General features: G+C 57.2%; 1 protein-coding gene across 2 annotated transcripts in view; it reads left to right on the top strand.

Moving 5' to 3' along the window:
• Positions 1 to 26,952, top strand: part of LRRC8A (leucine rich repeat containing 8 VRAC subunit A) — a 27,431-nt gene extending 479 nt beyond the window's left edge. The window contains exons 1-4 of one of the 2 annotated variants that reach the window (XM_040632030.1): positions 1,108 to 1,230; positions 4,437 to 4,543; positions 19,250 to 21,414; positions 26,524 to 26,952. In XM_040632030.1, coding sequence (XP_040487964.1) covers positions 19,258 to 21,414; positions 26,524 to 26,799 — 2,433 coding nt within the window. In that variant the 5' untranslated portion in view covers positions 1,108 to 1,230; positions 4,437 to 4,543; positions 19,250 to 19,257 and the 3' untranslated portion in view covers positions 26,800 to 26,952. Of the gene's footprint in view, positions 1 to 1,107; positions 1,231 to 4,436; positions 4,544 to 19,249; positions 21,415 to 26,523 lie in introns of those variants that run through there. The other variant, XM_040632029.1, reaches the window with a different exon arrangement.
• Positions 26,953 to 27,968: the final 1,016 nt, after the last annotated feature.

Below are 27,968 nucleotides of genomic sequence, written 5' to 3' on the forward strand. Positions count from 1 at the left end.
GCCATTACTGTAAAACCCTCCAGGGCTCAAATTCCAGCTTCTCCCCTTCCTGGCCAAGAGGTATTACTGGTCCCTAATCTCTGAGCGAGAGGGAAAATGAGACCTCCCAGCAGGAGGGCGGAACCCAGGCAGTGGCTCTAGTCTTGATGGTGCAAGCCCTTCTATCCTCATCATCTTATTTAAAAAGTAAATTCTCCCCCCTTGCCCGGGTACCCAGGACTCCAGTTCTCCTGTCCAAGGCCACCACACTTAAGTACTTCTTGTGCATCTTACCAGACAGCTGGTGCGCACACCCGCAGACACGCACACTCTCACACACGTTCTTTTCCACAAACTGTAGCGCCGATCAACGCAGCTCTTTTGCCCCTTCCATTTTTTCATCTAAGGTATCTTGGAAGTCGTTTCACGTTAGTTCACATTGAACATTTTTCGTTCTAATGGCTGCACAGCATTCCACTCTATGGATTATTTCCTAACGTGGTTGCCGTTACTACTGTCACTGTGGGAACTGCGAGGACTCGGGCTCCGCTTAGCGGTGTCCCGGTTCCAGCTCCGGCTCTGCCCCTAAATATTTGGCCAAGCTACCTTGGGCTTCTTCCTCCCCAGGATACTGTCGCGGGGGTGGGGGTGCGGGATGTGGGTGCAGAGAGCACAGCCTGGCGGGTCCCAGCATCCGAGTGCGGGTCAGCGTCAAGCGCGCGCAATCTATCCCCGCGGGCGGCTCCAGGCTGGGTTAAGATTTCGGCGCAGCCACTCCGCCGTATCAGCAGCATCAAACGCAGCGAGTATTCTGGCACAAACGAGCTCGGAACCGGCCACCAGGTTCTCCGGCCTCGGCACTCGGCCTCAGGGCAGCAACGCGCAGGCACCAGCTACTCACCCCCGCCTCAGCGACTTCACCTCTCCGTGCCCCAGAGCACCCCGAAGGTTACAGCCGTCCCTGCCCCTTTAAGGGGGCCGAGCTCGGTCTCCGCTACTTCCGCCCCAAACCAAGATGGCGCTACCTGGGAGCCGAAGATGTGAAGGCGCGAAGAGAACGCCCATCAAAAAGATGGCGACGCCCTAGCCGCGCTCGCGCCTGTGGTGACGTCACTTCCGGGGCGGAGGAGGCTGAGTGGTGCAGTGAGGGACAAACAAAAGGAGGCGCCGGAGGGGCGCAGCGGCCGGCGGCGGGACGGAGCGGCGGGGGCGCGGGGCTGCCTGCTGGGCGGCCGGACCGGGCGGGACCAGGTGAGTGGGTGGGGCGGGGAAAGGGGCGCGAGCTGTCACTTCTCGAAACCCACTCCTACACGCTCCCGGCCAGCTGCCTGCCCCGGGCGCCGCGGGCAGCTCGGGCTCTGCCCACCGCGGCTGGCTCCCTGGGGGCCTCCCGCGGCAGCTCAGTTTGGCCTACCTCCTGGCTCCCCCGTACTCCAGGTCTCCGGGGCCCCACCCTCTCCCCGGTGCCGCGGCGCGCGAGCCCCCTCCCAGGCACCCCAGTGCCTCCCTGCGCTCTACATACCGGGAGTTTCCGCCTGGGCTCCCCCAGGTCCCCTTGTCATCCTCTGGGTTCCCCCAGATCCTAACCCCTACACGCACACACTCCCCACTTCCTAGAGGTTCCACCTGGGAGCCTGGCAAGTTTTTTGTCCTCCCCCCCCCGTTTTCAAAGGTTTTCCCTGTTCTCTTCTCCTGGGCTCCTGGCCCCCTTCACTTCCCTTGGACCCCTCCCTCCTCTTGATCCGGAGGGAACAGTACCCTGACTTGGGGACAGGATCCCTGGCTAAGATCTTGGGGCCCGTGTGGACTGCGGGTTCCCCGGAAGACCGGTTCAGGGTCTGAGGCCCCAGGCCCTGCTCATGTCCTGTGCATCCATATGGGCCTGAGAGCCAGATCTGATGAGGTCCGGGCTGGAGACCCAGCAAAGTTGGTTCCCAGGCCGAAGGAGCATAGCCAGGGTGGTTGGGGTTCAGGATGATTCTGTGTCTTTCGTTGACTGCTTTCCCCCTTTGGTTTGGACTGGAGTGAACCAAGATTGGGCTGGTGCTCAGCTGATACAGCTACAGACTGCCTTTTTTGGGAAGGAGGAGAGATGGTTGGGGGGTGCCTGACACCCTTCTGATTAGGACTTGGCTGGAAGGGTGGGGCTGACCACGCTCCCCTGATGCTTCTTCCTCGGCTTTATCCCAGGAAGCCTTTTGAGGATAAGGTGTGAGGATGAGGAGGGAGAGAGCTTGTGAGGCAAAGGGAATTTGGGCCTAAATTGTGGAGGAGGGATTTGGTGGAGCTGAAAGGCTCCCATGGGCCTCACCCACCTTTTCCATTAGGAGTTTCTTTAACCTCTCTGTGTAGACAGACCGGCAGGCAGACAGACTGGAAGGAGGAGGAGGGGGAGTGCTGTTGGTGATCTTTCCTGTGGAGGGGATGGGGGAGTGGGAGTTTGTTCAGAGGGACTGGGTAGTGCCCATGGCTCATTCACACTGGCATTGCCTTCATGAAGGTCAAGTCTTCCTCTGGCTTGGGAGGGGAGGCAAGGACAGATGACTTGTGCTGGCGGACTGAAGAGATGCTGGGGCATGAATGACTGGCATCTGCGTTCCTGTCTTCCCAGTCTTAGAGGTGCTTTGGGGTCTGGTCTAGCGCTCCCTGCCTTCCAGGGTACAGAGCAGGGGCCCCAGCAATGTTTGTGACTCCCCTCCCCCCCAACCCTGTGATGTGCTTTTGTACTCCATCCCTTGGACACATCCAGTAGGAAGCAGTTTCCCCTGCGAACTTTGAGTGGCCCTTCTGGGCAGAGGGGGCTCCTGAGGATTGCCCTATTGGGTCAGAACTTGGGGAAATGGCTGAGCCTTGGGTTGCTGCCTGGCTTGGGCTGGACCTCACCTGTAAGAGCTGGAGGGAAGGGGTCAGCCTCGTTCCTGACTCACTCTCCTGAGAGTGCAGGTGATTCCAGGTTTTCACATGGGGACACTGAGGCACAGGTTAATGGTCTAAGACCTCAAAAGGAGTCGGGTGGGATGGATGTGGGGCCCTAGAGCCCAGCACACCATCTCTCCATCCCTTGATCCTTCAATCATTCGTTTGTCCGTTCATCCATTTAGCCATTCTTTAGTAAGTGCCTGGCCTGGACCAGGAATGATGTGAGAGAATACAGCCCCTGGGCTCCTCTGAGCTGCAAGCTGGGAGGAGAGGCCGGCAGGAAAACATTGACATGGTGGCCACTGTAATAATAGAAATATTACAGAGCAGGAGGCATTAGCTCTGGGTGAATATGTTGGGGGTGGTCAGTGTGTATTTCCTGGAAGAGGGAGGACTAAAAGAATCAGTGACGGCGTCTGGTGGCCTGAGTTCTGGTTCAGGCTGTGCCATGGGCAGGTGACTGGGCTGCCCAGCCTCAGCGGACAACCCGTCCTTGAGGAGCGCGGGGTGGGGGTAGAGCCTGGCTCAGTGGCCTCTGTGCCTTCACAGCTCTAGGTGCTTTCCTGCTAGTTGCCAGCGCCCTGTGTGGGTTTGCTGGGTTATTGACCTATCTCTCCTCCAGGCTGGGGACAGTCTTCTGCTTCTTTCCTCCCAGCACGATGCCTAGCACTGAATAGGTGCGTGAAATGCTCACCGGTACACGTGGTTAAAAGGCTCCACAGTCCCTCCCAGAGCCATTCAGGTCCCTTTGTCTGCTTGTGCCCTCCCTACCTGCACTCCTTCCTTCCTCTTAACTCCTACTTATCCTTTCACCTGTCCCGGTATACCATTATACCATACCGACTCCTGGTGGTTCAGATACTCCCCGCCCCTCACCCCTACTGTGTTCTGATCACACTTCTCTCCCCACCCTGCTGACTTGTCCTTTTCCATCTTGTGAATGGTTCCCAGCAGAGTGCCTGGGATGTAGCAGATGCTCCCTAAATGTTCCCTGACCAATAGGTGCTGTTTGGATTTTGTGTTTGAGTCGAACTCGTGTGCCTGGGCTGAGGCTTTGTCTTCGCCTGGACCCGACTCGCCCCACCGCGGCTCCTGTCCCCACCACCTCCCACCTCCGGTCCGACATCTAGCCAGACTGAACCACTCAGCATTGTCTAGATGTCACGTTCTCTTCCTTCTAGGCAGACTTGTGCTGTTCCTTCTGCCTGGAATACTTTTTCTCCAGCTTCTGCTCTTCCTCAGCAGTCAACTCAGGCAAAACCTTTTCCAGGGAGCCTTCTCTCACCCCACTGGTCTGGGTCTAGTGCTTCTCCCGTGTTCCCATAGCTGCCAGGGACCCCCAGCAGAGCCCTGGGCTCCCCACAGCCAACGGTATTTGGTGACTCGGCCTCTCCCAGTAGCCTGTCTGGTTCCCTCTTGTCACCCCAAGAGCCCAGCCCAGGGCCTGGCACCAAGCAAGTGCTCAGAAAATGTTGGCAGCACAGCGGGTAACTGGCGGTCACACATCCCGGCTGACAGTAGCTCTCACTTCCTCATAGGGAGGCAGCTTCCATGGAGCGAGAGGAATGCCAAGACCCTGCCCAGACAGACGGGGGCCAGCCTCAGCACCGACAGCCAGCACGCAGATAGCAGAGCCGTGCGCGGGGTAAGGATGGGGCCCCTCTCCCTCCAGGCCAGCCTCCAGTCAGGTGCCTCCCCCAGCTGAGGGGCCAAAGGGCAGTGTCTCCATCTCTGCAGTCCTTCGCTCTTCTTCCTGTAGATCCAGGGCATCGGACAAAGGTGGCAGGAGACAGAATGCTTCTTCCTTCTCCCGACTCAGCGGCCGGCTGAGGAGGATGTGGCTGCTGGACTTCAGATGCCAGCGTTAAGTTTCCTTGTGAATCCCGGTGCTTTTCTCTCTCGGCGCAGATCTTGTGAGTCTGGGTTGTTAACCAGACCATCTTGTGACCACACTTCCCAAGGTGTGTTCCATGGAACACCAGTTTCTGTGGCCGCAGTGGTTGGATAGCCCTGGGAAACAAGTTATCCCTGCTGCAGGACTTCTTAGCCTGGACTGCGTCGAAGGGAGCGCGAGGTGGCTTGTAGAGAGAGCCTTGGAGAGGGAGTCGGCACGTTGTGTGTCCCCCCACTTATTTGATCATGGGGACTGGGGTTCCTTGGCCTGCACTTTGGAAACCGGTTCCCACAGGCAGGAGAGTGTACTGGTTAAGGACCCAGACTTCATAGACCGGGGTTTGAGTCCTTGCTGTCATGTGTTCAGTGAGGGGCTGTGGGCCGGTCACCCTACCTCTCTGAGCCTCAGTTTCCTTAGCTGTAAAGAGGTGATCATTTTAGCACCTTACCTCCCTGTAGGGTATTTTGAAGGTGAAATATATTGATAGAGGGAAGGCACTTAACAGAGGATGTCCCAGGATGTGTTCTGGAACCTGAGCGGCATTGGGTGGACTACTCTATAATTTATAAAACACATCTTATCGATGATTTCCTCTGACCATTTGAGGAAGCTCAGGCAGTGGCCTTGGTCCCTCGTTTACAGATGTGGAAACTGAGGTTCAGAGGGAGGAAGCAGCTTGCCCAAGGGTTCAGGAAGGAAGGAGGGATGTGGGACTGGAACCAGATCCTAGACTCCCGGGTCAGGGTCCTTTGTTCTGTGCCTGAGGCCTCCCTGCATCCTCCTGTCACCTCGGCTTTTGGGTAAGGAAGACCTGGCCCTCCCCAGCTTGGAGTTTTAAAGAAATAGTAATTTTTTTTTTTGGATAATTAACCAACATAGTTGCATGTTCGCTGTAGGTTTTTATAGTGTTTTGATTTTGATGTCATGGAAAGCGAAAGTCTCCTGTGATCCCCATCTCCAGAGATATGAATGGGGAGGAGTGTATTATTCACATGTGTTATTACTATTTGCTTATTTTTCCCATGTCAAGTCTTGTTAGGGCTGCTGGTTCACAGTTTGCTCCCGTTTCATTTCCTGGCCCCCCCAGGACCTCTTTCCCAGGCAAGGGGGGATCTCTGTGAGTCCTGTCGGTTGGCACACCCCTGTTGCTCCCCTCCTCACCATTCCGGGGTTTGGAGCTGTCTGTGAAGGCATTTACAGCAGCACAGAGGGGGGTTAGGAAGTGCCTGGTGTGTGATTTTGTTGACTCTCCTGTTTATTGGGACAAGGTCAGCAAACCCCAGCCCTGCCTTGCTGGAGTTTCCTGTTGGTTTTGAGGAACTCTGCCTCCCGGAGAGGAGAGGGGAGGCCTGCCTGGGCTGAGGTCTCTCTGGCTGGGGATGAGCAGGAAGCAGCAGGTCCTACTTATCTGAGATCAGAATTCCTCCTCCGTGCCAGGGACAGCTTGGAGGGAACGGCATGGGCCGGCCTGAGAGGTTTCAGCCTCCGCTGTCTGCCTAGGGCAGGGGCCAGGTTGGGGGTTGGGAGGGACACGCATGAGTTGCTGCGTGGCCTGAGTATGGCCCTGACTCATTTATCCCGGCCATTCCCCGGAGAAAGTCTTAGTCCCTTTGGAATGCTCCTTTCAGGTTTCTTTTCTTTTTTAAGATTTTATTTTTAAGTCATCTCTACACCCAACATGGGGCTTGAACTCACAACCCCAAGATCAAGAGTCACACGCTGCACCGACTGAGCCAGCCAGGAGCCCCTCTCCTTTCAGGTTTTTTTTTTTTTTTTTAAGATTTTTTATTTATTCATTTGAGGGAGAGCGAGAGCATGAGCAGGTGGAGGGAGGGGCCAAGGGAGAGGGAGAAGTAGACTCCCCACTGAGCAAGGAGTCCGATGGGTGGGGGGCTCGATCCCAGGACCCCAGGATCATGACAAGCTGAAGGCAGACGCTTCACCGACTGAGCCAGCCAGGCGCCCCCTGCGTTCGGGTTTTAACCTTGAAGGTGGGCGGGTGAGGAGAAGGCTACCCCCTGACCTGGGTCTAAAGATGTTCTGTTGGGGCAGGAGGGATTTCAGGCCTGGCAGCCTGGTTTTGCGGCCTGGCAGGGTCGAGCTGGAAACGAGGTGTCCTTACCTGGTGGCCTTGTTGGGCTCACTGGCCTGACCGTCTTCCTCACCTGTGTTTCTTCCTCTTGTTCTTTCCCCGCAGTCTCGTTTTCTTCTCGCTCGAGACACTTCTGGCCCCAGGAGTTGGCCTCTCCACCTTCTCCCTCCTCCTAGCAGCCTTCGTGTCCCCGGTCGTCCTCCGTGGCCGCGGTCTGAACCCTGGGCGGGCACATAGCAGCTCTCCTCTGCAAGGTGCTTCCACCGTGTTACAGGCTCAAGGCCAAGGCTCGGAGGGACGAGGGCTCTTGCCGTGGGTGGCAGAGGTGGGACTTGGACCCAGATCTGTTTGCCTTGCCAGCCTCTGCTTTTTCTACTCCACCTTCTGTTTTTCTTCTTCTCCAGGTTCTCAGGCTCAGAGGCACTTTAGAGCTGCCCAGGGACTTGCGTACAGTGCTGAGTTCCCTGGGACCCCCACCACACAACTGCGGAGTCCAAGCCGGGGATGGGGGTGAGGGGGCAGGAATCCGCATTTTGGGGATGCTCCCAGGCTGGCGCGAGGCTGGCGGTCCACAGACTGTGGCAGGAGACGCTGAGCAGGGCGATGCTTTCAGCCCTGGTCCCCGCCTCTGGCCAAGGCGTCCCTGTGATCAGCCCTTGGTGTAGAAGCAGGGCCGAGCTGCCCTCAGGACTGGGAGTTCTAGTGACTTCCCAGTACGTGCGGGGGGTTAACCGTCCCTCTTCAAGGATGTGTGGGACTGAGGTTTCTAGAACGGCTTTCACTCCCAGCCACAAACATCCCCTGTTCTCTTTCCCAGTGCGTTCCTACTGCATCTCGTAGCAAGTTCTATGTTTAACTGTCTCTTGAGGGCCTAAAACCTCAAAATTAAATGGACTGCTGCCGCATCGCCTGCCCGGAGTGGTGTTCCGCTGGAGGAAAAGTGGCTGTAAAATTCCACAGTCCTCACGTGCCACCTGGACACCCTCAGAGGCGCCGCCACCAAACTCACGCCCTCTGACAGGGTCGGCTGTTGGCGGACGTGCTGACCGGGGGTTGGGTACATGGGGATCCCGCCCTCCGCCCCCCCCAGCACCTTGCATCACGATCTCTGGGGGCAGCCCCCCTCGAGCCTAGAGAGCCGGGCCAAGGGCAGCTTCCCTTGGCCTTAGTCCCAGTCCCCTGGGGTCTCAGTAGCTGTGTCTGCAGCCTCCCATGGGTGCTCCTGCCCACATTCCGTAACTGGTCTGGGCACGCAGTGCTGGTGCTCATAGCAGACCGAGGCTCCTCTGCCCCCAGGGGCCAGATGTGGTGCCTGGCTTGTGGGCCCAGACCCAACAGAGTGGGGCTCCCTTCTTGAGTCTCCTTAAAACTATCCCGGAGATACCAGAGGCATCTGGTAGGGTTCCCTGCAGAGGCCTTGATTTCACGTGCCCCTCAGGAAAAGGGGGTCTTGTTCTAGGAAGCGTTTCTGGCGTTCTGGGTGCTCAGGTAGGGAGACCTGCTCGCCTTCGAGGCAGATTGCACAGTGGAAAGTCAGCCCCGTGGGGATCTGTCCTACCACCTTCTAGCTCTGTGGCCTTGGGCGGGTCACTTAACCTCTCTCCCATAAAGGGACTGGTGAAACCAGCTGTAACGATAACGGCAGCTACCATCGTAGTCTTAAATACATGGCAGGCACTGGGCCAGAGCTTTCCGCGGACTCCGTGGTTCAGCCCTCACTACAAGCCATGAACCATTTTACAGATGAGGAAACCAGAGCCTTGGGAGGTAAGATGACTTTCCCAAGGTCTCCCAGTGGTGAAGTGACAGGGAGCTGGGGCACAGGAAGCGCTGGGTGCAGGGTTGGCCCGTCGTCCGTGTCAGTAGCTGGGGGCTCTAATGGCGGCCTGGTGGAGCGAGGGGGCGGCTTGGGCCTCCAGCCTGGCCTGCTGCTCCATGAGCTTGGCTTGGGAGCCACAGGTGGGTGTCTCTTACCTGTCACCCTTCACCCCGTAAGGTAGGCCACAGCCTTGCAAGATTGCATGAGGACGGACCTGTTTGGGAGGCCCAGCCCAAATGTGAGAGGAGTTTGCAAATGAAACATGTGCCTTCCCCCTCCTGCCCTGACTATCTCCCCTCTTCCTTTCCCGGGAAGTGAGGGTGTGCCTTTCTCTGCAGGGCGAGTGCCAAGCCAGGCAGTGCCCCCAGCCCGGTGCTGACTCACCCCAAGTGGGTGTGGGGACCTAGAGGGCAATGGCCTGCTCTTGAGTGGGTGCGGGCTGCGTGCAGCCGATGACGAGGTGAGCCTTTTCCTCCCACTCCTGGCTCTGGGACCCGAGGAGGCCTGGGGGTGCTGACTGAGGAGCAGATTCACAGGCCCGGAGCCCTTCCGGGACAGGGCCACTGACTGGCTGTCTTCCTCAGGCCTCTGGGGAATGGCCCTTCCCCCTTCCCTGGGAGAGCGTTGGAGGGACAGACAGCCTTCCCAAGTGTGGTACAAGGAGGGGCGCCAGCCTCCTGCTTCCCCTCTTGCCTGGGAAGCTTGCCCAGCATCTCTGTTTGGGCTTTAACAAAAGGCTCTCTGTGCCCTGTGTCCCCGCAGCCCAGCCTGCCTGCCATGGCCCGAGTGTGAAAGCCAAAGGCCTGCAGGCTGCCGTGGGGGCTGGAGCATGCTTGGGTGGTCCCCCTCTGGGCTGGACTGGGCAGCGGGTCATTTCTTTGACTCCCTTCCCCGTCTGGAAGAAGCATCAGAGGGAAATGATCCATGTCGAGGGATACCTAAGGGGTGGTTCTGAGAGCACATCGCCACCTGTCTACCTCCATCCTTTCCTGGGGTCCCGAGCCTGGCAGGCGCTCCAGAAGTACAAGGCTTTTGAGTGTGGCCTGTGTGACGGGTCAGGTCCTGGAGGGCTCTGGGTGGTCTGGCCTGTGCTTGCAGGTGCGTGTCCTTGTGGCTTAGCCCTCACGCAGGTGTCTTCCCCCACTGAGCCCCGGGAGAGTTTTCTGCGGTGGCAGGTGGGTTGTAACCATAGCACACCTTCCTCTGGGCCGCAGGCAGGATACGTCATGTCATTTAAGTAGTCACAGTAAGCCTCTGAGGTAGGTTCGGCAATATTCCCATTTTGCAGTTGAGGAAACTGAGGCTCAGAGGAAAGGTCGTTTGTCCCCGGGGTCTGAGCTTACCCAGCCTGGGCACTGCTTCCCTCCACTGAGGACGGTGCCCTGTGGAGTGTCTGTCACCCGGGTGGGGCAGGCAGGGCGGGCTAACCTTCTCCTAACACAGTAGATGGCAGGTCCTTCTCGTAAACTTTTACAATCCTCGGAAACCACACGGTGAGAAAGGTCTTTTCTCCCCAGGTATTTTTCCTTCTCATAGAAGTACCAAATTTAAATGGTAGAGGAGTGTGTAGTGTAGACAACCCTCTACAATCTGATCCACCCTCAGACTTAACTACACGTAGTTCTATGTATAGCTTTCCAGATTTTTCTGTGCATACAGTAATAAGTTACTGATACAATTTTTTTTTAAAGAAGAATGAGATCATGCTTCTCTTTTCCTAATTTTGTTCAATTGCAGTAAGATACACGTAACTTGAAAATTACCATCTTAACCATTTCAGGTGTCGCTTCAGTGGCATTGATGCCGTCACGTCGAGGGGCAGCCACCCCTGATCTCCAGACTTTGTGTTCATCTTGCAAACCTGAAACTCCATACCCGTTAAACACTAGCTCCGCACCCTCCCCTCCCCCAGCCCCTGGCACCCACTTTTCTACTTTCTGTGTTAATGAATGTGACTGCTTACCTCATACGAGTGGATTCCTGGCAGCATTTGTCCTTTTGTGAGTGGCTTCTTTTCACGAAGCGTGTATTTCCTCTACTGCATGGCATCTTTTTTTTTTTTTTTTTTTTTTTTAATATCTCTTTGGACATCTTTTGGGTCCTTGTATCCAGAGATAGGAGGTAGGGAGCACTATTCTTATTTGAAAGTTGTAAAAACGGAGCCTGGGGTTAATAATTGGCCCGGGGTCATGGAAGGATTTCAGGCAAGAGCTGGCTTTGAACCTGTGTCTTCGCAGCTCCAAAGCTCTTGCTCTTTGCCCTCCCCAAGATCTGCCTGCCACCAAGGGGAAGATAGGGGCTCCCCGGGTTGCTTCTCTGACCACCTCCCCCCCCCAGGTGAAGGGATACTCCAACCTTGCCATTGGAACCCGGCCGCCTTCTCCCCATCCGTGTGTGCCGCGCTGTGGAAAGGGTCTGGTTGCCTCCTACCGACCTGGGCAGCTCCCTGGGGGCAGGGCAGCACCAGGCGGGGGTGGACTGCCTTCTACCAGATCCTCAGAGACCAACGGTGCTGCTGGGCCGGTCAGGAGCAGGCCAGTTGGAAGGAGGAGCTGAATTTGCTGCCCTGGCAATGGGTCCGGACCTGCTGCCTCCATCTGAGCCTGGCAGGTGTGAGGACCGGAGAGAAGACCCGCCAGGAGGGGTAGAAACAGATGATTATTTTGATAAATTTTGTATGAAATCGTTTAAGCACACAGAAAAGGTTGAAACCAGAGCAGATATCTCTGTATCCAGGGCTCAGCTTTGTCAGACCTTAATGTTTTACACTGATTGCTTCGGATATATTCTCTCTCTGTCAAAATATTTGAGACACAATGAAGCCTCTTCCCCAATCCCTTTCTCTTCCCTCTCTGGATGAGGGTATTGTCTTGACTTGGGGCTCTCCGTGCGTGCTTTACTGCGCTTGGTTACATGTGTTATAGAAACCCTTACATAATACCTAAGGTCTTATCCTGTAGCGCGGTTTTAGGCTCAGCATGGCTTTTGAGGTCTGTTCACGTTGGAACATGCAGGTAACTCATGGCTTTAGCATTCCATTGCATAATGATGATGGTTTGTCCTTTCTCCCGTTGATGGCTGGCTGGCTGCTGATTTGGGGCTATTAGGAACAACGCTTCAGTGAGCGTTTTTGTCCCTGGCTCCATGTGTGTGTGAAAGGATGCTCTGAGATCTCTAACTAGGAGAAAGGTTGCTGGATTGTGGGATGTGTGCATCCTAACCTCATGTAGGAATTCGGCATTTCTGCCCGTCACAGGGGAGCGAAACGGCATCTGATTGCATTCCCTGATTAGTTATAAGGTTAAGAATGAATTTCATATATGAATTTCCATTTGCATTTTTTCTTATGGGCTGTCTATTCGTTTTTTCCCCCAAGACTTACTTAATTTTATTTTTTTATTTTTATTATTTTTTAAAGACTTTATTTATTTGACAGAGAGAGACACAGCGAGAGAGGGAACACAAGCAGGGGGAGTGGGAGAAGGAGAAGCAGGCTTCCCACCGAGCAGGGAGCCCGATGTAGGGCTCGATCCCAGGACCCTGGGATCACGACCCGAGCCGAAGGCAGACGCTTAAAGACTGAGCCACCCAGGCACCCCTATTTATTTTAGAGAGAGAGAGTGCACACACATGCGTGTGCACGATCTCATGGGGGGTTGAAGGGAGGGGCAGAGGGAGGGAGGGAGGGAGGGAGGGAAGGAGGGAGGGAGAGAACTTCAGGTAGATTCCCTGCTGAGCACGGAGTCCAACTCCCGCTCTATCTCACGACCCTGAGATCGTGACCTGAGCAGAAATCAAGAGTCAGGTGCTCAACCGACTGAGCCACCCAGATGCCCTATTTGTGTATTTTGCCATTTCTTTCTATCGGATTGTCTCTTTCTTGGGTCTGTAGGAGTTCTGTCTTTGTCCCGGATAGTAATCCTTTGGTACTTACGCACATTGCAAATATCTCTAACAAGTCTGTGGGTTCTTTTTACTTATTACGTTCTCTGATGCGTGTACATTTAACTTCATGTGATCAAAATATCAATCTTCTCCTGTAAGGATTTGTACTCTTTGTGATAGAAAATCCTTTCCTGTCCTAAGTTGATCTCTTAGCTCTTTCTTTAAACATTTTCAGGCTTTGGCTTAGGTCAGTTCCCTGGAATTTATTTTCATATAAGGAAGTGGATGAGGCTATACTTTTTTACGTGAGTAGCTGAGAGCCCGCTCCGTTCACGGATGCCTGTTCTTTCCCCCTGACCTGCAAGGCCAACACTGTTATCGCTATTTCCATACATTTCAGGGTTTGTTTCTAGGCTTGCTCTTCTGTTCCTGTGGTCCATCCATTTATCCCTACATCAACACCATATTGGCTGAATTCCTGTAGCTTTGTAGTAAGTCTCCTCCCACCTCATTCTTCCAAATTGTTGTAGCTATTTTTTTTTAAGATTTTATTTGTGTGTGTGTGAGAGAGAGAGAGCATGAGCAGGGGGAGGGGCAGAGGGGGAGAGAGAGAGAATCTCAAGCAGACTCTGTGCTGAGTGCGGAGCCCCACGTGGGGCTCGATCCCACGACACTGAGATCATGACCTGAACTGAAATCAAGAGTCAGACGCTCAACTGACTGAGCCATCCAGGCGCCCCTGTTACCTACTTTTGCAGGTAACGTACTCCGGACAGTTTTCCTCTTACCAAGTCATCAGGTTTCTTGCTCTAACGTGTTTTCATTTTTTCATAGTATTCTATCATCGGGTCATTTAATAAGTATTTAACCAGTCAGCCCATAACGGGTATCTGGGTGGTTTCCAATTTTCCTAGGGCATAAATAACACTGTGATGAACATTCCTGTAACTGATTCTCATGCTAGAATCTTTCCCAGACAATTGCCGTCCTCTGTCCTACTACCTCCTTCCTGGGCTCCGCCCCGTTCAGCAGATCTCTCCACCGTATTCTGGGCTCTGCACACGGGACTTGGATGAATCTGGAGTGGCCGCTGTCCTGCGGGACTCCCAGCCTCCCGAGTGCCCCAGCCCCTACGTGGCCTCTTACGGCCTCCCGTGCTTTTTTTGGGTGCAGCCAGGGGTCTCCCACCTCACTGGTGGATGTTAATCCCTGACTTCTAGGAGGGCACAGTCTCCGGTTCAGAGTGAGGCCCCTGTTCTAGAAAAAGGAGAAGTAGTCGGACCGGAGCTCAGAGGACAGCAAGGCACATTGCCTTCTTGTCTTTTCTCAGCTGCCTGAGTTCAGCCCGTTCATCTTTGTCCTCTGTTCAGGATCCTCTCCAAATTCCCCACCTCTTGGGGCAGAGACCTGACCTGATCTGACCCAACATCACATTGCCCTCCCCAAACTGCCCTCTCAGAGCTTCAGAAGAACACCTGATCCCCATACTTGAGGGCTGATCTATCTACCTTTCTTTCTTTCTTTCTTTCTTTCTTTCTTTCTTTCTTTCTTTCTTTCTTTCTTTCTTTCTTCAAGATTTTATTTATTTGAGAGAGAAAGAGAGCTTGAGAGATCATGAGCAAGAGGGGTGGGTAGAGACAGAAGCAGACTCCCTGCTGAGCAGGGAGCCCAGCGTGGGGCTCAATCCCAGGACCCTGAGATCAGGACCTGAGCCGAAGGCAGACACTTAATTGACTGAGCCACCCAGGCTCCCGCTTGCTTGCTTGCTTGCTTTCTGCTCTATTTCTTTGGAACTCTACTATTTTTTCAATCACAAAGATAATGCACGCTGGTAAAAAAAAAAAAAAAAATCACAGTTTTCTTTCATTCTATTTCTTATTCCCACTCTGAGAGGGTGTCCCTCCCCACGGTGCAGGGACTATTGGTCAAGGGTTTATCAGCATGGGACTGTATTTATTTATTTTTCTGGATCTTGCTGTTTTCCACCGTGGCATTACGTACAGAGCTACTTGGTTCCATTGAAAAGCCCATGTTGCATTCTCGTGGCAGGAAGTTCTTACGACCCACCTACTGTGGGCCAGGCCCTGCCTACCTGCGTCTCTGCCAGGTATCTGCGAGCCCTGTGGGTGGCTTTCCTTCTTCCATTTCCTTCCTTTCTGCTCCTGTTCTGTGCACTTTTCAATCACCCCTGACTGTCTGTTGACGTCAGGTTTGCTCTGGGGGCCCGGACTCATGTCTGCTTTAGCCCCTTTCCACAGATGGGGGTGGTACTAAGGCTCAGAGACATGAAGAGCCCTGCCCAGGGTCTCTCACCACCCAGGGCGGAACCCCGACTGGCCCGCCTGTCCTTCCAGCGCTAAGCTCACATCATGGAGCTCAGGGCTTGCTCTCCACCTGACCCAGGGGCCATACACAGGCAGTTTGGGAAGCGTCATTTCTGTGACTTCTGATAGTCCTGAGAGCTTGGCAGGGCACCTGTTCCTCCCCCCCCCCCCCAGTTTAAGGATGGGGAAACCAACGTACCACATTCTAGAAAAGGAGTCTTGGCTCCTGGACATACCATTCCTTCCCTGCCGGCTTCAGGCAGGGGTGACCAGGACAAGGGGGTGTCTGGTGGCCTCAACTGGCTGACCGTGGGATGGGACGCAGTTGGGAGGGCGGCATCCAGGGTGGGCACAGGACTGGGATCACACGCCCCGGGAACCGTGACCACATTTTACAAAATGTGGTCACATCCACGGCAGAGTCTCTGCTCCTGTTGGGACAGGGAAACAGGCCCTGGGAGAGAAGCTGTTCCACGCCTCAGCTAGGAGGCCATACCTGTTAGGGAGGGCTCAGTGCAGGGTGGGATGAACCCACTGCCTGCAGGAAACGGGGAAGAAAGATCCCCACTTCCAGGGATCTGCCCCGTTTCCCTATGGTGCTCTCGTGACCGGACCAGCTGTGTCCCAAAGCAGATGTGCGGGGGATCTGCTCTACTGGCGTGGCCCCCTGGAGCCGCTGCGTGCCTCGGCTCCCCTGCGGGCTGGCTTTGAAGGTGGCCTCAGTCACTTACAGGTGGTGTGAAGTTGGGCACATGGCTTCTCTCTCTGTGCCTCAGTTTCCCTATCTGTAAAATGGTTATGGGGAATATTTCAGCCTTAAAAAGGAAGGGAATTCTGATATCCATGCTAAAACATGGATGAACGTTGAAGGCATTCTAGTAAACGAAATAAGCCAGACACCAAGAGACAAATATTGTTACGATTCCACCTTTATGAATTACTTAGGGCAGTCAACTCTATAGAGACAGAAAGTAGAGTGGTGCCTGGGTGGCTCAGTGGGTTAAGCGTCCGCCTCTCGATTTCGGCTCAGGTCCTGATCTCAGGGTGGGGAGATCGGGCCCTGCATCTGGCTCTGCGCTGGGCATGGAGCGTGCTTAAGATTTTCTCTCTTCCCCTCTCCCTCTGTCTCCCACCCCATCTCTCTCTCTCAAAAAAAAAAAAAAAAAAAAAAAAAAAAAAGTAGAATGGTGGTGGCCAGGGGCTGGGGAAGGGGAACTGGGGAGCTAGAATTTAGTGGGGACAGGGTTTCAGTTTAGCCAGATGGAAGTGTTCTGGAGACTCATGGTGGTCGTGGCTGCACGATGGAAGTATATTTAATGACACTGAATTACATACCTAAAAAAGGTTAAAGGGGGAAATTTTATGCTATGTAGAGATTACCGCAATAAAAAAATCTCGAGAAGAGAAATGGGTGGGGGCGCCTGGCTGGCTCAGTGGGTAGAGCGTGACTCTTGATCTCAGGACTATGACTTCACCACGTTGGGTGTAGAGCTTACTTCAAAAAAAAAAAAAAAAGAAAAAAAAGGTGCCAGAACAATGTGCACGTCCTGGACTTGACTTGGCCGTGAGTCTTCAGTCTAGGAACGGCAGCCGCCCCACCCCCCACCGCCCCTCCCGTGGGTGTTTAGTGCCCTTGAGTCACTGGCTCCTGGGGCGGGTCCCTGAGTGGGGATTCCTACCTGGGGGGGTCTGTTTCCTTCTCCGGGGCCCTCTGAGTTGGCCCCACCCCGCTTCCTCCCTGTCAGGATGTGCAGCCCTGCCCACATCCACCTGAAACTCCCCGCTGCCCCGGCTCCCCGCCACACCCGGGCCCTGCCCTTCCCTGTGCCCTGCTCCTGCCCTGTCCCCCTCTCACGCCCTCTCTTGAGACACCCTGATTTTATTGAGCACCTGCTGTGTTCCGAAGACTTCTGCCCTGAAGGAGCACGACGAGGAGCTGCCAGAACCGCCTGCCGGCCCCACTCTGCGCAGAGCCCACAGAAGCCCGAGATTCTGTGCACGCTTCGCAGCAATGCCATGAGGTGTTTGTGCAGAACCGGAGGCCGAGAGCCAGTGAGGTCCTCACCCAGGGCCCCGCAGTGAGGTCAAGGCAGGCAGAAGCCAGCTCAGTCTTGTGGGCCCCTGGCTTCCCCCCTCATCCTCCGCGAGAGCTGCTTGAGGGTGGGCCGCCCCAGCCACCTGGCTGTTTCCTGTCGGGGCCTGGTCATGGGCCGGGCACCCCTTCCCTGGCATCCCTGCGGACTAAGTACTGGCGTTTGGCGCCTGCATCATCTTTCCAGCTTTCTCCCAAAACCCCATCAGGGAGGGGCCGTGACTTGTCCTGAGTTCCACAGGGAGTCGGTGGCAGAGGTGAGGCAGAAACACGGTGCAGCTAGAGGGTGACCCCCACCCACCAGACAGGTCACCCCCACGAGGCCGGTCCTGCACTGGACTCCCGGCTCTGCCTTTCCAAGCCAGGGGTCCTGGCTCTGCCCCCTGAGCCTCCATGAAGCCCTTCTCAGCAGGCAGGTGGCATCTGTCTCTCGGGCTGTAGCCACGGCTGCCCCTCGCCCTGTCTCAGGCTCGGTTATTGGGACACTCCTCTGCCTCTCCCCCTGCTGCCCACACGCTGACACTGGACTGAGAGGCCCCGGAGGCGTGGACACACCTTGGTCACTTTTATTGTCCCCGGAGGGCTGAGCCAAGGGCGGGCTGGCAGCAAGTTCAGGATGTGCTTGAGACCAGGTGTTTGGGGTGGGGGGAGGGTAAGATCCAGACATACCAGCACGGAATGGACAGGGCTGTTTCCTCCCTCTCTCGGCCTCCCGTGCCCTCACCCGTACACGGAGCAGTGAACAGTTTCCATCTTGAAAGTCAAGAGGCGACATGTGCAAAGAAAGCCCTGGGACAGCAGGGGCCCAGAGGCAATTCCTCACCGGGAGACTGGGTGTCCCCGCTGGGCTGGCACACCCACCCTCCCTCCAAAACTGTGAGGCTGCGACCACATCCTGCCTGGTCATAAACTGCACCGCCCCCAGCATCTGGCATCCTGCCCTGGCCGTCTCTTTCTGGACACTCCAGGGGCAGGCTGTTGCACGCCCTCAGGCCCTCTGTCTTGGCCCCTCCTCCCTTCCTGTCCCCAGCCTTTGGGTGCCTGCCTGGATATGGACTTGGGGAACCGGGAAAGGAGGGACAAGTGTCCGGGTTTCTTTCAGCTGGAGGCCGGCTGCATGATTCAGCGGGCCCTCCCCTAGAGTGCCCCCTTCCCAGGAGTGTGGGTGGTATGAGGAGCCAGCCGGTCATTAGAGGCCCGGGCCTTCCTGTGGGGTGGCCGTTCACCCTGGCCTGTGAGTCCCGGCCTCACCAGGAGGGCTGACCTCTGGGCTGGAGCCGGTGGCCCAGGGCGGGTGGTGGCGTCTGCTGGCCCCGTGGTGACCTGAGTTCTGGGAACCCAGGGGACAGGGAAGGTGGACTCCGGGGTGTGGTCTCTTGGCACTCCTGGCATAGTCAGGTAGACAGCGAGCCTGCACAGCAGGGCTCAGGAGAGGCCTGGGTTTGGTCTTGACCCTTCCTGAGTAGTAGAGTGACGTCAGGCGGGTGACTTTACTTCCCTGAGCTTAGTGCCTTACACGCACATGTAGCTGCACATAGCCAGCGATGATAATCATAAATGTGATGTCATCTAGCGTGGGGCGGAGACCAGTCTTGTTTTCTTGTCCTTTCTCTGCTTGGCCCCACCCCCTGCCTTGTGTGCGCACGCGCGTGTGTGTGTGTGGGGGGGGGGAGTGTGTGTGTCTCTCCCCTCAGAATCCTATATGGACATAATTACATGCACCTTTGCAGAATTTTTTAAACTTCCCTATTTGTTTTACGAAAGTGAGTCTGCATCGAGCCCCCTCTTGTACATTTCGATTTCCCACACTTTGAGGGAACGTCTTCCGGTCACTGGGGCAGCGTCACGGCAGCTGGTTCCAAGTAAACTGCGAGTTTTCAACAAGCCCTTCTGGTCAGTCTGATCATGACTAGGATGGAGTCCGGACAGGAATTCCCGAATGCTCCCTCCGGATTGCAGGGGGAGGCCACCTTAGCAATCTGTCGGCGTGGCTCCTGACTTCAGTGCTCAGTCTTCAAGTCTGTTAAGTGGGGAGGCTCCCGCCTTCCCCAGTGGTGGTTTCCCAGCTACCTGGTGACCACATGGTTTCCGGAGAGAGGCTGATCAGTGGGGCCCCCCTGTGAGTGGCAAGGCCGTGACTTCCAGCTAGACTCAAGGTGGAATTTTGGACAACGGGTCCGTTGTCTCCTGGGTCCCGGACAGCCAGGCCGCCCTGTGGTAACCCCCTCCTGCGGGTCCTTTTCAGGTTGAGCCATGATTCCAGTGACAGAGCTCCGCTACTTCGCGGACACGCAGCCAGCGTACCGGATCCTGAAGCCGTGGTGGGACGTGTTCACCGACTACATCTCCATTGTCATGCTGATGATTGCGGTCTTCGGGGGCACGCTGCAGGTCACCCAGGACAAGATGATCTGCCTGCCTTGTAAGTGGGTCACCAAGGACTCGTGCAATGACTCGTTCCGGGGCTGGGCGGCCCCGGGCCCGGAGCCCACCTACCCGAACGCCACAGTGCTGCCGACCCCTGGCACGGGCCCCACGGGCATCAAGTACGACCTGGACCGGCACCAGTACAACTACGTGGACGCCGTCTGCTACGAGAACCGCCTGCACTGGTTCGCCAAGTACTTCCCCTACCTGGTGCTTCTGCACACACTCATCTTCCTGGCCTGCAGCAACTTCTGGTTCAAGTTCCCACGCACCAGCTCGAAGCTGGAGCACTTCGTGTCCATCCTGCTCAAGTGCTTCGACTCGCCCTGGACCACCCGGGCCCTGTCCGAGACGGTGGTGGAGGAGAGCGACCCCAAGCCGGCCTTCAGCAAGATGAACGGCTCCATGGACAAGAAGTCGTCGACGGTCAGCGAGGACGTGGAGGCCACCGTACCCATGCTGCAGCGGACCAAGTCCCGGATCGAGCAGGGCATCGTGGACCGCTCGGAGACGGGCGTGCTGGACAAGAAGGAGGGGGAGCAGGCCAAGGCGCTCTTCGAGAAGGTGAAGAAGTTCCGCACGCACGTGGAGGAGGGGGACATCGTGTACCGCCTGTACATGCGGCAGACCATCATCAAGGTGATCAAGTTCATCCTCATCATCTGCTACACCGTCTACTACGTGCACAACATCAAGTTCGACGTGGACTGCACCGTGGACATCGAGAGCCTGACGGGCTACCGCACCTACCGCTGCGCGCACCCCCTGGCTACGCTCTTCAAGATCCTGGCGTCCTTCTACATCAGCCTGGTCATCTTCTACGGGCTCATCTGCGTGTACACGCTCTGGTGGATGCTGCGGCGCTCCCTCAAGAAGTACTCGTTCGAGTCCATCCGCGAGGAGAGCAGCTACAGCGACATCCCCGACGTCAAGAACGACTTCGCCTTCATGCTGCACCTCATCGACCAGTACGACCCGCTCTACTCGAAGCGCTTCGCCGTCTTCCTCTCGGAGGTGAGCGAGAACAAGCTGCGGCAGCTGAACCTCAACAACGAGTGGACGCTGGACAAGCTGCGGCAGCGGCTCACCAAGAACGCGCAGGACAAGCTGGAACTGCACCTGTTCATGCTCAGCGGCATCCCCGACACCGTGTTCGACCTGGTGGAGCTGGAGGTGCTGAAGCTGGAGCTGATCCCGGACGTGACCATCCCGCCCAGCATCGCCCAGCTCACAGGCCTCAAGGAGCTGTGGCTGTACCACACGGCGGCCAAGATCGAGGCGCCCGCCCTGGCTTTCCTGCGCGAGAACCTGCGCGCCCTGCACATCAAGTTCACGGACATCAAGGAGATCCCGCTGTGGATCTACAGCCTGAAGACCCTGGAGGAGCTGCACCTGACGGGCAACCTGAGCGCCGAGAACAACCGCTACATCGTCATCGACGGGCTGCGCGAGCTCAAGCGCCTCAAGGTGCTGCGGCTCAAGAGCAACCTGAGCAAGCTGCCGCAGGTGGTCACCGACGTGGGCGTGCACCTGCAGAAGCTGTCCATCAACAACGAGGGCACCAAGCTCATCGTCCTCAACAGCCTCAAGAAGATGGTCAACCTCACCGAGCTGGAGCTGATCCGCTGCGACCTGGAGCGCATCCCGCACTCCATCTTCAGCCTGCACAACCTGCAGGAGATCGACCTCAAGGACAACAACCTCAAGACCATCGAGGAGATCATCAGCTTCCAGCACCTGCACCGCCTCACCTGCCTGAAGCTCTGGTACAACCACATCGCCTACATCCCCATCCAGATCGGCAACCTCACCAACCTCGAGCGTCTCTACCTGAACCGCAACAAGATCGAGAAGATCCCCACCCAGCTCTTCTACTGCCGCAAGCTGCGCTACCTGGACCTCAGCCACAACAACCTGACCTTCCTCCCCGCCGACATTGGCCTCCTGCAGAACCTCCAGAACCTGGCTGTCACGGCCAACCGGGTGAGTGGCCTGGCCGCCACTCCGCGGAGGCGGGCGGGGGGTTGGCTTGGGAGGCGCCGCGTCTCGGGGTGTTTGGGATCGTCTCATGCTCCGGGGTTGGGGGTCCTCACCCGTGGTTCCCAGAACCACCCGGGAAGGGCTCGTGGGGAATCCAGATTCTGCCCCCCGCCCCGCCCCAGACCGGCCAACTCGGGATCTCGGGGGCCGGGGAGCCTGTCTTTGCCACAGGATGTTGCAGGGTTCTCCTGCTGGGAGGGGTGGTGTGGTCAGGCAGGGTCTGTCCCCCGAAGTGACCTGGGGCGGGTTTCTTGTAGACCGGGGATGTGCAGGGACAAGAGGTCCAAGGGCCGGGTCGTGGGAGCCGGGACTTAGCCTGGAGCCCGCTCTAGACCACATCTGGAGCCGAAGCACCAATCTGGGTCCGCTGGGGACAGAAACCGTGGGTGGCTGGTGCTCACCGAGGCTGAGCCGGGTGGTCTCTACAGCCCCTGGCCCCGCTCACACCCTTTCCCCTCTGCCTGTCACCACCTGCCTTTCCGGAGAGGAAATTGTGCAAACCATTTCAGGCCCGCAGTATGGGAGGCCACGCCCTGGAGACGCCCTGGGAACCGTTGGTATGCCCCGAGTACCAGCCCCTTGCCTGGCCAGGGAAGCCCCCCACCCACGGGCCCCTTCTCAGAGGCAGGCGGGTGGGGTTGAGGGCCGGGTGCTCCTGTGGCTTTGTGGTGTAGCCTCTGCAGTGTAAACAAAGCCGCAGCCTTTGCGGTTGCCAAAGGACCGCCCCCGGCCCACCCCTCCCGGGGACCCGTTCCCAGTTCCTACTTTCAGGGTGGAGACACAGTGGGGCAGGTGGTGGTGGGAGCCCAAAGCCCGGGGTGCGGACTCTGGAGACCTGGTTCAGACGGCACGTCTGTGCCTCCCTGCAGCCCGAGGCCCGAAGCAGCCCACGCTGTGCGGGGCACGATGCTCCCGACAGGAACTCTCCAGCAGCTTCAGATGCAGAGGCAGGTGGTCCCTGAAATGCCCCCTGCTTCAGGAAAGGACACACCTTCTCCAGCGTCACTCAGATTGGAGGGTCTGGGCCCCCTCCCCTCTTCCCTAAGCCTCTCCTCCTGCAAAACCAACCTCACTCTTCCTAGATCAGAGTCACAAACTCTATGTTCCTCCCCCAGATTATGACTGTGAGTTTCCAAGGACGAAGGTCAGAGCCCAGATCACTTCGCGTGGGAGAATCTGCCCCCGGGGCCTGGAGCAGGCCACAGATCGGGAAAATGGGACTCCTGGGGGGAAGCCACATGTGGGAAGCCCCAGGCAGACCCCAGACCCTCCCCCAGAGCACAGTGTGGGGGCCACATTGCCCCTGGAGTTGGGTGCGATGAAGGCACCTCATGACCGGCTGTAACCTGCCTGCTCTGTCCCAGGTGCCCGCAGGCTCTGCGCGGGCTCTGCACAGGCACCCGGGGCTTGCTGGGCCCTCCTTCCTGGTGGACGGTGCGTCAGGCCTCTAGCCTGGCTCGCACTTCCTTCCCCTACCCCCAGCTCCTCACCCCCAGCAGGCCTGTTAGGTCCCCCCGCTGGCTGAGGTCACCCCTCAGGAAGGGAGCTGGCGACAGGCACGACAGACAGGCACGCTGGCCCCAGGAAGGGGACCCTCCACAAGCCCTGTGAGCACACTGCTTAATCACATCCTGTCTCCACCCCTGGAATGCCAGAGGCCTTGGTGGGGAAAAAGTTCACTTGCGCTGATCCTTGTCAGGCCCATCCTTTTAAGCTGGAGCGGCTCTCGTCCTCCTCGGTGAGCCAGCCATGGCTGCAGGTAGACGGGGCGGGGTCGGTGTGACCCGGCTCAGGCCCTTAGCGGCTCTTTCCCCAGGTTAAAACAGTAGACACGGAAGACGTGTTCATTTGTCTACGGATGCATTTATTCATCCTTTCCTCAGTTTGGCAGATGTTTTCTGAGCCCTCCTGGGGTCAAGGAAGGTGTTGGGGACACACTGGCTGCCCGTCTGGAGGCTCCTGGGTGCATACAGCAGGGGTATCCCCCCAGATTTCGGGCAGGCCAACCTCCTAGAGGAAGGGACACTACCCTGGCCCTGAGGACGAGGGGAAGTTAGCGGGATGAAGAGGAAATGGAGAGTCTTGTAGGTTCTGTCGGGGCAGGGGGGAGCACGAGCTGAGCAGCCCCTGGAATTCGGACTTGCCCCTGAGGCCAGGGCTGGAAGAGGGTCCTGTTCTTCCCGCTTGTTTCCTTCGGGTCTTCTTTGTTCCCCTCGTCCGGTGACGCTGACGCGGATCTTGGCTCTTTTCTTCAGTGCCTGACACACAGCAAATGTTCACCAAATTCTCTGAGTAGATGAAGAAACGAGCTAACTTGTAATTGGGAGAGATTGTTCTCGCTGCAGTGTGAGGGGGTGGGTTTGAGGGGCAAGATGAGAGGGGTCAAGAGCTGGCAGAAACCCCGGGTGCAGCCATTGGGAGGAGTGAGGCCTGGACTGACAGAGGCTGCCCTGGGTGGAGAGACTTTGGTGGGAGAATCAGCCAGATTCTGGGGCTGGATCGGATGGGGGAGAAGGAGAGAGGTCTGAGTGACTCGGGGTTTCTCACTTGGTTGCTTGGGAAGATGGGTCATTGAAACAGGATGTAGGAGCCGTCACTGGTTTTCACAGAGGAGAGCGTCTGTCCCATGTTGGCTGTCCGGGGCCTCTGGGACATCCAAGGGACCATGTTGAGTTATCCTGAAGTTCAAGGAGTCCTCCCTGTCCCCGCCCGGGCTCCTGGATGAAGAGGGGTCCCTGTCGACATCACCGGGGGAGAGGATGGAGGGAGAGAGGAGTCTGGCTCAAGCCTTTGGGGTCGAAGGGGAAGAGCGAGGCCAGGCGGGAGTATGTGGGCTTGCAGTGCGTGGGGCAGTTGGGTGAAGGACGGATTCAGGTCCACTGGATTAGGAGGGACTGTTGTTGATTCTGGCCAGTTTCGGGGGTGGACAGGGGCAGAAGGTGGATCACAGCTGAAGAGAGACCGTGTTTTTTTTCCATGTGGTTTGTCGGGGATGGGGCGATGGAGCAGCTGCAGAGGCTTCTGGGAGGATCATCTCTTTTTTCAAAGACTAGGTGGACTTGAGGCTACTCCAGCGCTGATGGGGGAGACAGCCAGGTCCCTGGGAGGTAGGAGACGGCAGGAGCGGGGTGATGGGACAGGACCCCAAGTTTCCGGCAGCCGAGTGACAACTCGGGAAGAGGACAGGTCCAAAGGACAGGGGTGGCTGTGGTGGGGCGCTGAGCCCCTGGAGCACCTTCTCTTTTCTCTGTGGGACCTGGAGAGAGCTCACTGGCTGGGGCAGGGGGTGCTGGGGAGGGGGTGTTTTAGGGAGGGAGCTCTGGGCGTGAACCCCAGCTGTGCCACTCACTGAGCTAGGCCTTTCGTGCTGCCCTGACCCCTGTCTTGAGTCACCAGAGGAGTCCACTGTGGGGGGGAGTGGGCTCTCTGGGAGGCTCAGGCCCCTCAGTCCTGCCAGAGCCCACTTCCCGTCATGCCCTCTCATCTTCGTGTCCCCAACCTTCAGTCCTGCTCACCTGGAGGCCACCTTGGCTCCGTCCCTGCCCAATGGGCACAACAGTGGCTGGTTTTGGAGGCCCAGGTCAGGGGACTCTTTTAAAACAAGTCACCCAAGATCCGAGTCTGCCCGAAGGCCCTCAGCCACAGAGCACTGAAGGCAAGAGGCATTTCTAGTCCTGCCTTGCATTCCACAGAGGGGGAAACTGAGGCCCAGGGAGGGAAAGGGACTTGCCATTTAGCGCCATATTTGGCAGAACGGAAGCACAGCGCAGGCTCTGAATCAGAGGAAGCAAGGCTCACTTACACCCTCTCTTGACCTTTCTGGCCGTGCCGTCTTGGACACGCATTTCACTTCTGCAGGCCTCAGCAGGACAATGGGGACAGTGACAGAGCCGCCTTACAGGGGTTAGTAAACAGGCTGTCCGTCATCCTCACGTGGGCTTGAGCGGGGTCCCTGCCGCGCAGCACTTCCAAAAGAGACTGTTCTGGCAAATAGGTTCAGTAAGAACATGGGTTTAGAGGTGACCCTCACAGAAGGGCAGGGAAGGAGGTGGCATCTAGGGAGCTTCTCCCGTGTGCCAGAGACGCAGCGGGTCCCCACTCGGGCCCCGCCGACGATGTGGACGGATCCAGAGCACGAGCTGCGGAACCTGGTTCAGTCTTGGCTCCACCACGTTCCAGCTGTGAACCTCTGGGCCAGTTAGCTTCTTTAGCGCCCCCTTGGTCAAATGTTACCCATCTGTAAGGCAGAAGTGGTGTTTGTAGGGTATTTATAGGTGCTTCTGACGGTGGATGAGTGAGTAGTGTCAGTGCTCAGAGCGAGCCCGCTGCGTACGAAGCTGCGTGGGGTGGTTGCCCATCATTCGGATTTTGCAAACTCAGGAAGAGAATAGCCAATACTAGGCTCCCTGCACTCATGATCAGGGTGTGACTTGACAGATGAGGGGCCTGAGGCCCAGGACAGGGAGGTGACAGAGCTGGGGTCCCCACCCCTATTGGAGTGCTCCCCGCAGTTCTCAGCAACTGGGGTGTGTGATTTCCTCAGCATGCCGCTCTCTTTCGTAAATCGTTCTTAAACCGGGCAGACCCCACAGCCTGGCTCCTGATGAGCCCTGGACAGTGGAGGAGGGAGTGGAGTTAATAGTAGCAGGCCAGTGTGACTTGCTTCTTAGGGTGCCAAGCGCTGGGAGACAGTGGGGAGCCAGGGGGCCCCAGCTCTGCCCTCTCAGAGCCTGGTCCGGGAGCGACAGGTGATCGAGCAGCTTCGCCACGGAGGGATCGGTGCCGCTGGGGGCCACGGGTGCCCTAGGTTGCCCAGGAGGTCAGGGAAGGCTTCCCGGAGGAAGTGACTGCGGAGTTGAGACTTTACATGCAGGTGGAGGTCAGCCAGGCTTCAGGCCAGACCGTGCTGCGGCCTGGGCCCAGGGAGCCGAAACGGGCTTCAGAGGAGATGCTGGTGCCTGGGGAGAAGGGCGGCGGTGGGGAGAAGCCTCGGCCGAGGCCCCAGGTCTGGGCTGCGCCCCTCACTTTGGCCCTCTGCTCTTGCCCTTCCAGATCGAGGCGCTGCCCCCGGAACTCTTCCAGTGCCGGAAGCTGAGGGCCCTGCACCTGGGCAACAACGTGCTGCAGTCGCTGCCCTCGAGGGTGGGCGAGCTCACCAACCTGACGCAGATCGAGCTGCGGGGCAACCGGCTGGAGTGCCTGCCGGTGGAGCTGGGCGAGTGCCCGCTGCTCAAGCGCAGCGGGCTGGTGGTGGAGGAGGACCTGTTCAACACGCTGCCGCCCGAGGTCAAGGAGCGGCTGTGGAGGGCCGACAAGGAGCAGGCCTGAGCGCCGGCCGGCCGCTGAGCACCGGGTCCGAGGAGCCCTCGGGGCCCGGGACGCAGATAGCCGGGGCCGACCAGCCGGACCTCTGCCAGGGCAGGAGCCTGGGGCTGGAGGTCGGCTGGGCTGCGGCTGCGGGACCGTACCTGAGGGGCTGGCCCCTTCCCTCCTTCTGAGACTCACGCGCCCCAGGGCGGGCGCCTGTTGGGGAGATCAGAGACCCATGTCTTAGAGCGCAGTATTTGGACAATCAGGGCCTCTCCCCCAGGCCATCTGTGCCCGAGAGGCCGAGCTGACGCCAGAGGCCCGGGACGCCCACTTAGCCTTTGGTATTTATTTTTCTCCACTTCCCATCCCCTCCCTCTGGATAACTTATACATTCCCAACAAAGTGCAGTTCTGATGGGGGGCTGTGTAAGGAAGGATGGGCCGTTTCCCTTTCCCTTTTTTTGGTGATGCCACCGGCAGTACCACCCAGACTTGAGCGGAGGGGTCCAGGGAGAGCCAGCCGCGACAGTCGCCCCAGCGGTGCTGGGCTGGGCTCTGGCGGTGTGGCCCGTGGGACGGCAGGCCTGCCAGGTGGAAACGCCAGGCCTGGGACTTGTCTCATCAGTTTTAGATTTTTTTTTTAAGTGAAAAAAAAAAAAAAAAGAAGAACATTTTTTTTAAAGCTTTGAAAATTGATGGTTTGGGTATTAAAAAGAAAAAAAAGTAAAAAAAAAAACTAAAAAAACCCACAAAAGACAGTGAAGGCCAGTGAGTTGGGGTCTCAGGGCAGGATGGCAGCTTTCCCTTGAGCAGAGCAGCAGGACACTGAACTATGTTTCCTTCCCCCCTCCCCCCCGGGGGTGCAGGCTGCAGGATGTCTTCGAGTCTGGTGTGACCTTGGTCCAGGAGTTCTGTTTGTTCCTCTCCTCTCCTAGGGCGGGTTTTTTTTGTTTTGTTTTGTTTTGTTTTTGGCGTCTTGTTTTCTTTTTCCTCCATGTGTCTTGGCAGGCACTCATTTCTGTGGCTGTTGGCCAAAGGGAATGTTCTGGAGCTGCCAAGAAAGGAGGAGACTCGGGTTGGCTAATCCCCGGATGAACGGTGCTCCATTCTCCCCGTCCGTCTCTTGTCACAGTGTTAAGGAGCCAGGAGGAGCTACCTCGCCCGGACTCTGCTTTCCCACCTCATGTG

This window comes from Ursus maritimus, unplaced genomic scaffold (genome assembly GCF_017311325.1).
Source record: "Ursus maritimus isolate PB19 unplaced genomic scaffold, ASM1731132v1 scaffold_17, whole genome shotgun sequence".
NCBI classification, from domain to species: domain Eukaryota; kingdom Metazoa; phylum Chordata; class Mammalia; order Carnivora; family Ursidae; genus Ursus; species Ursus maritimus.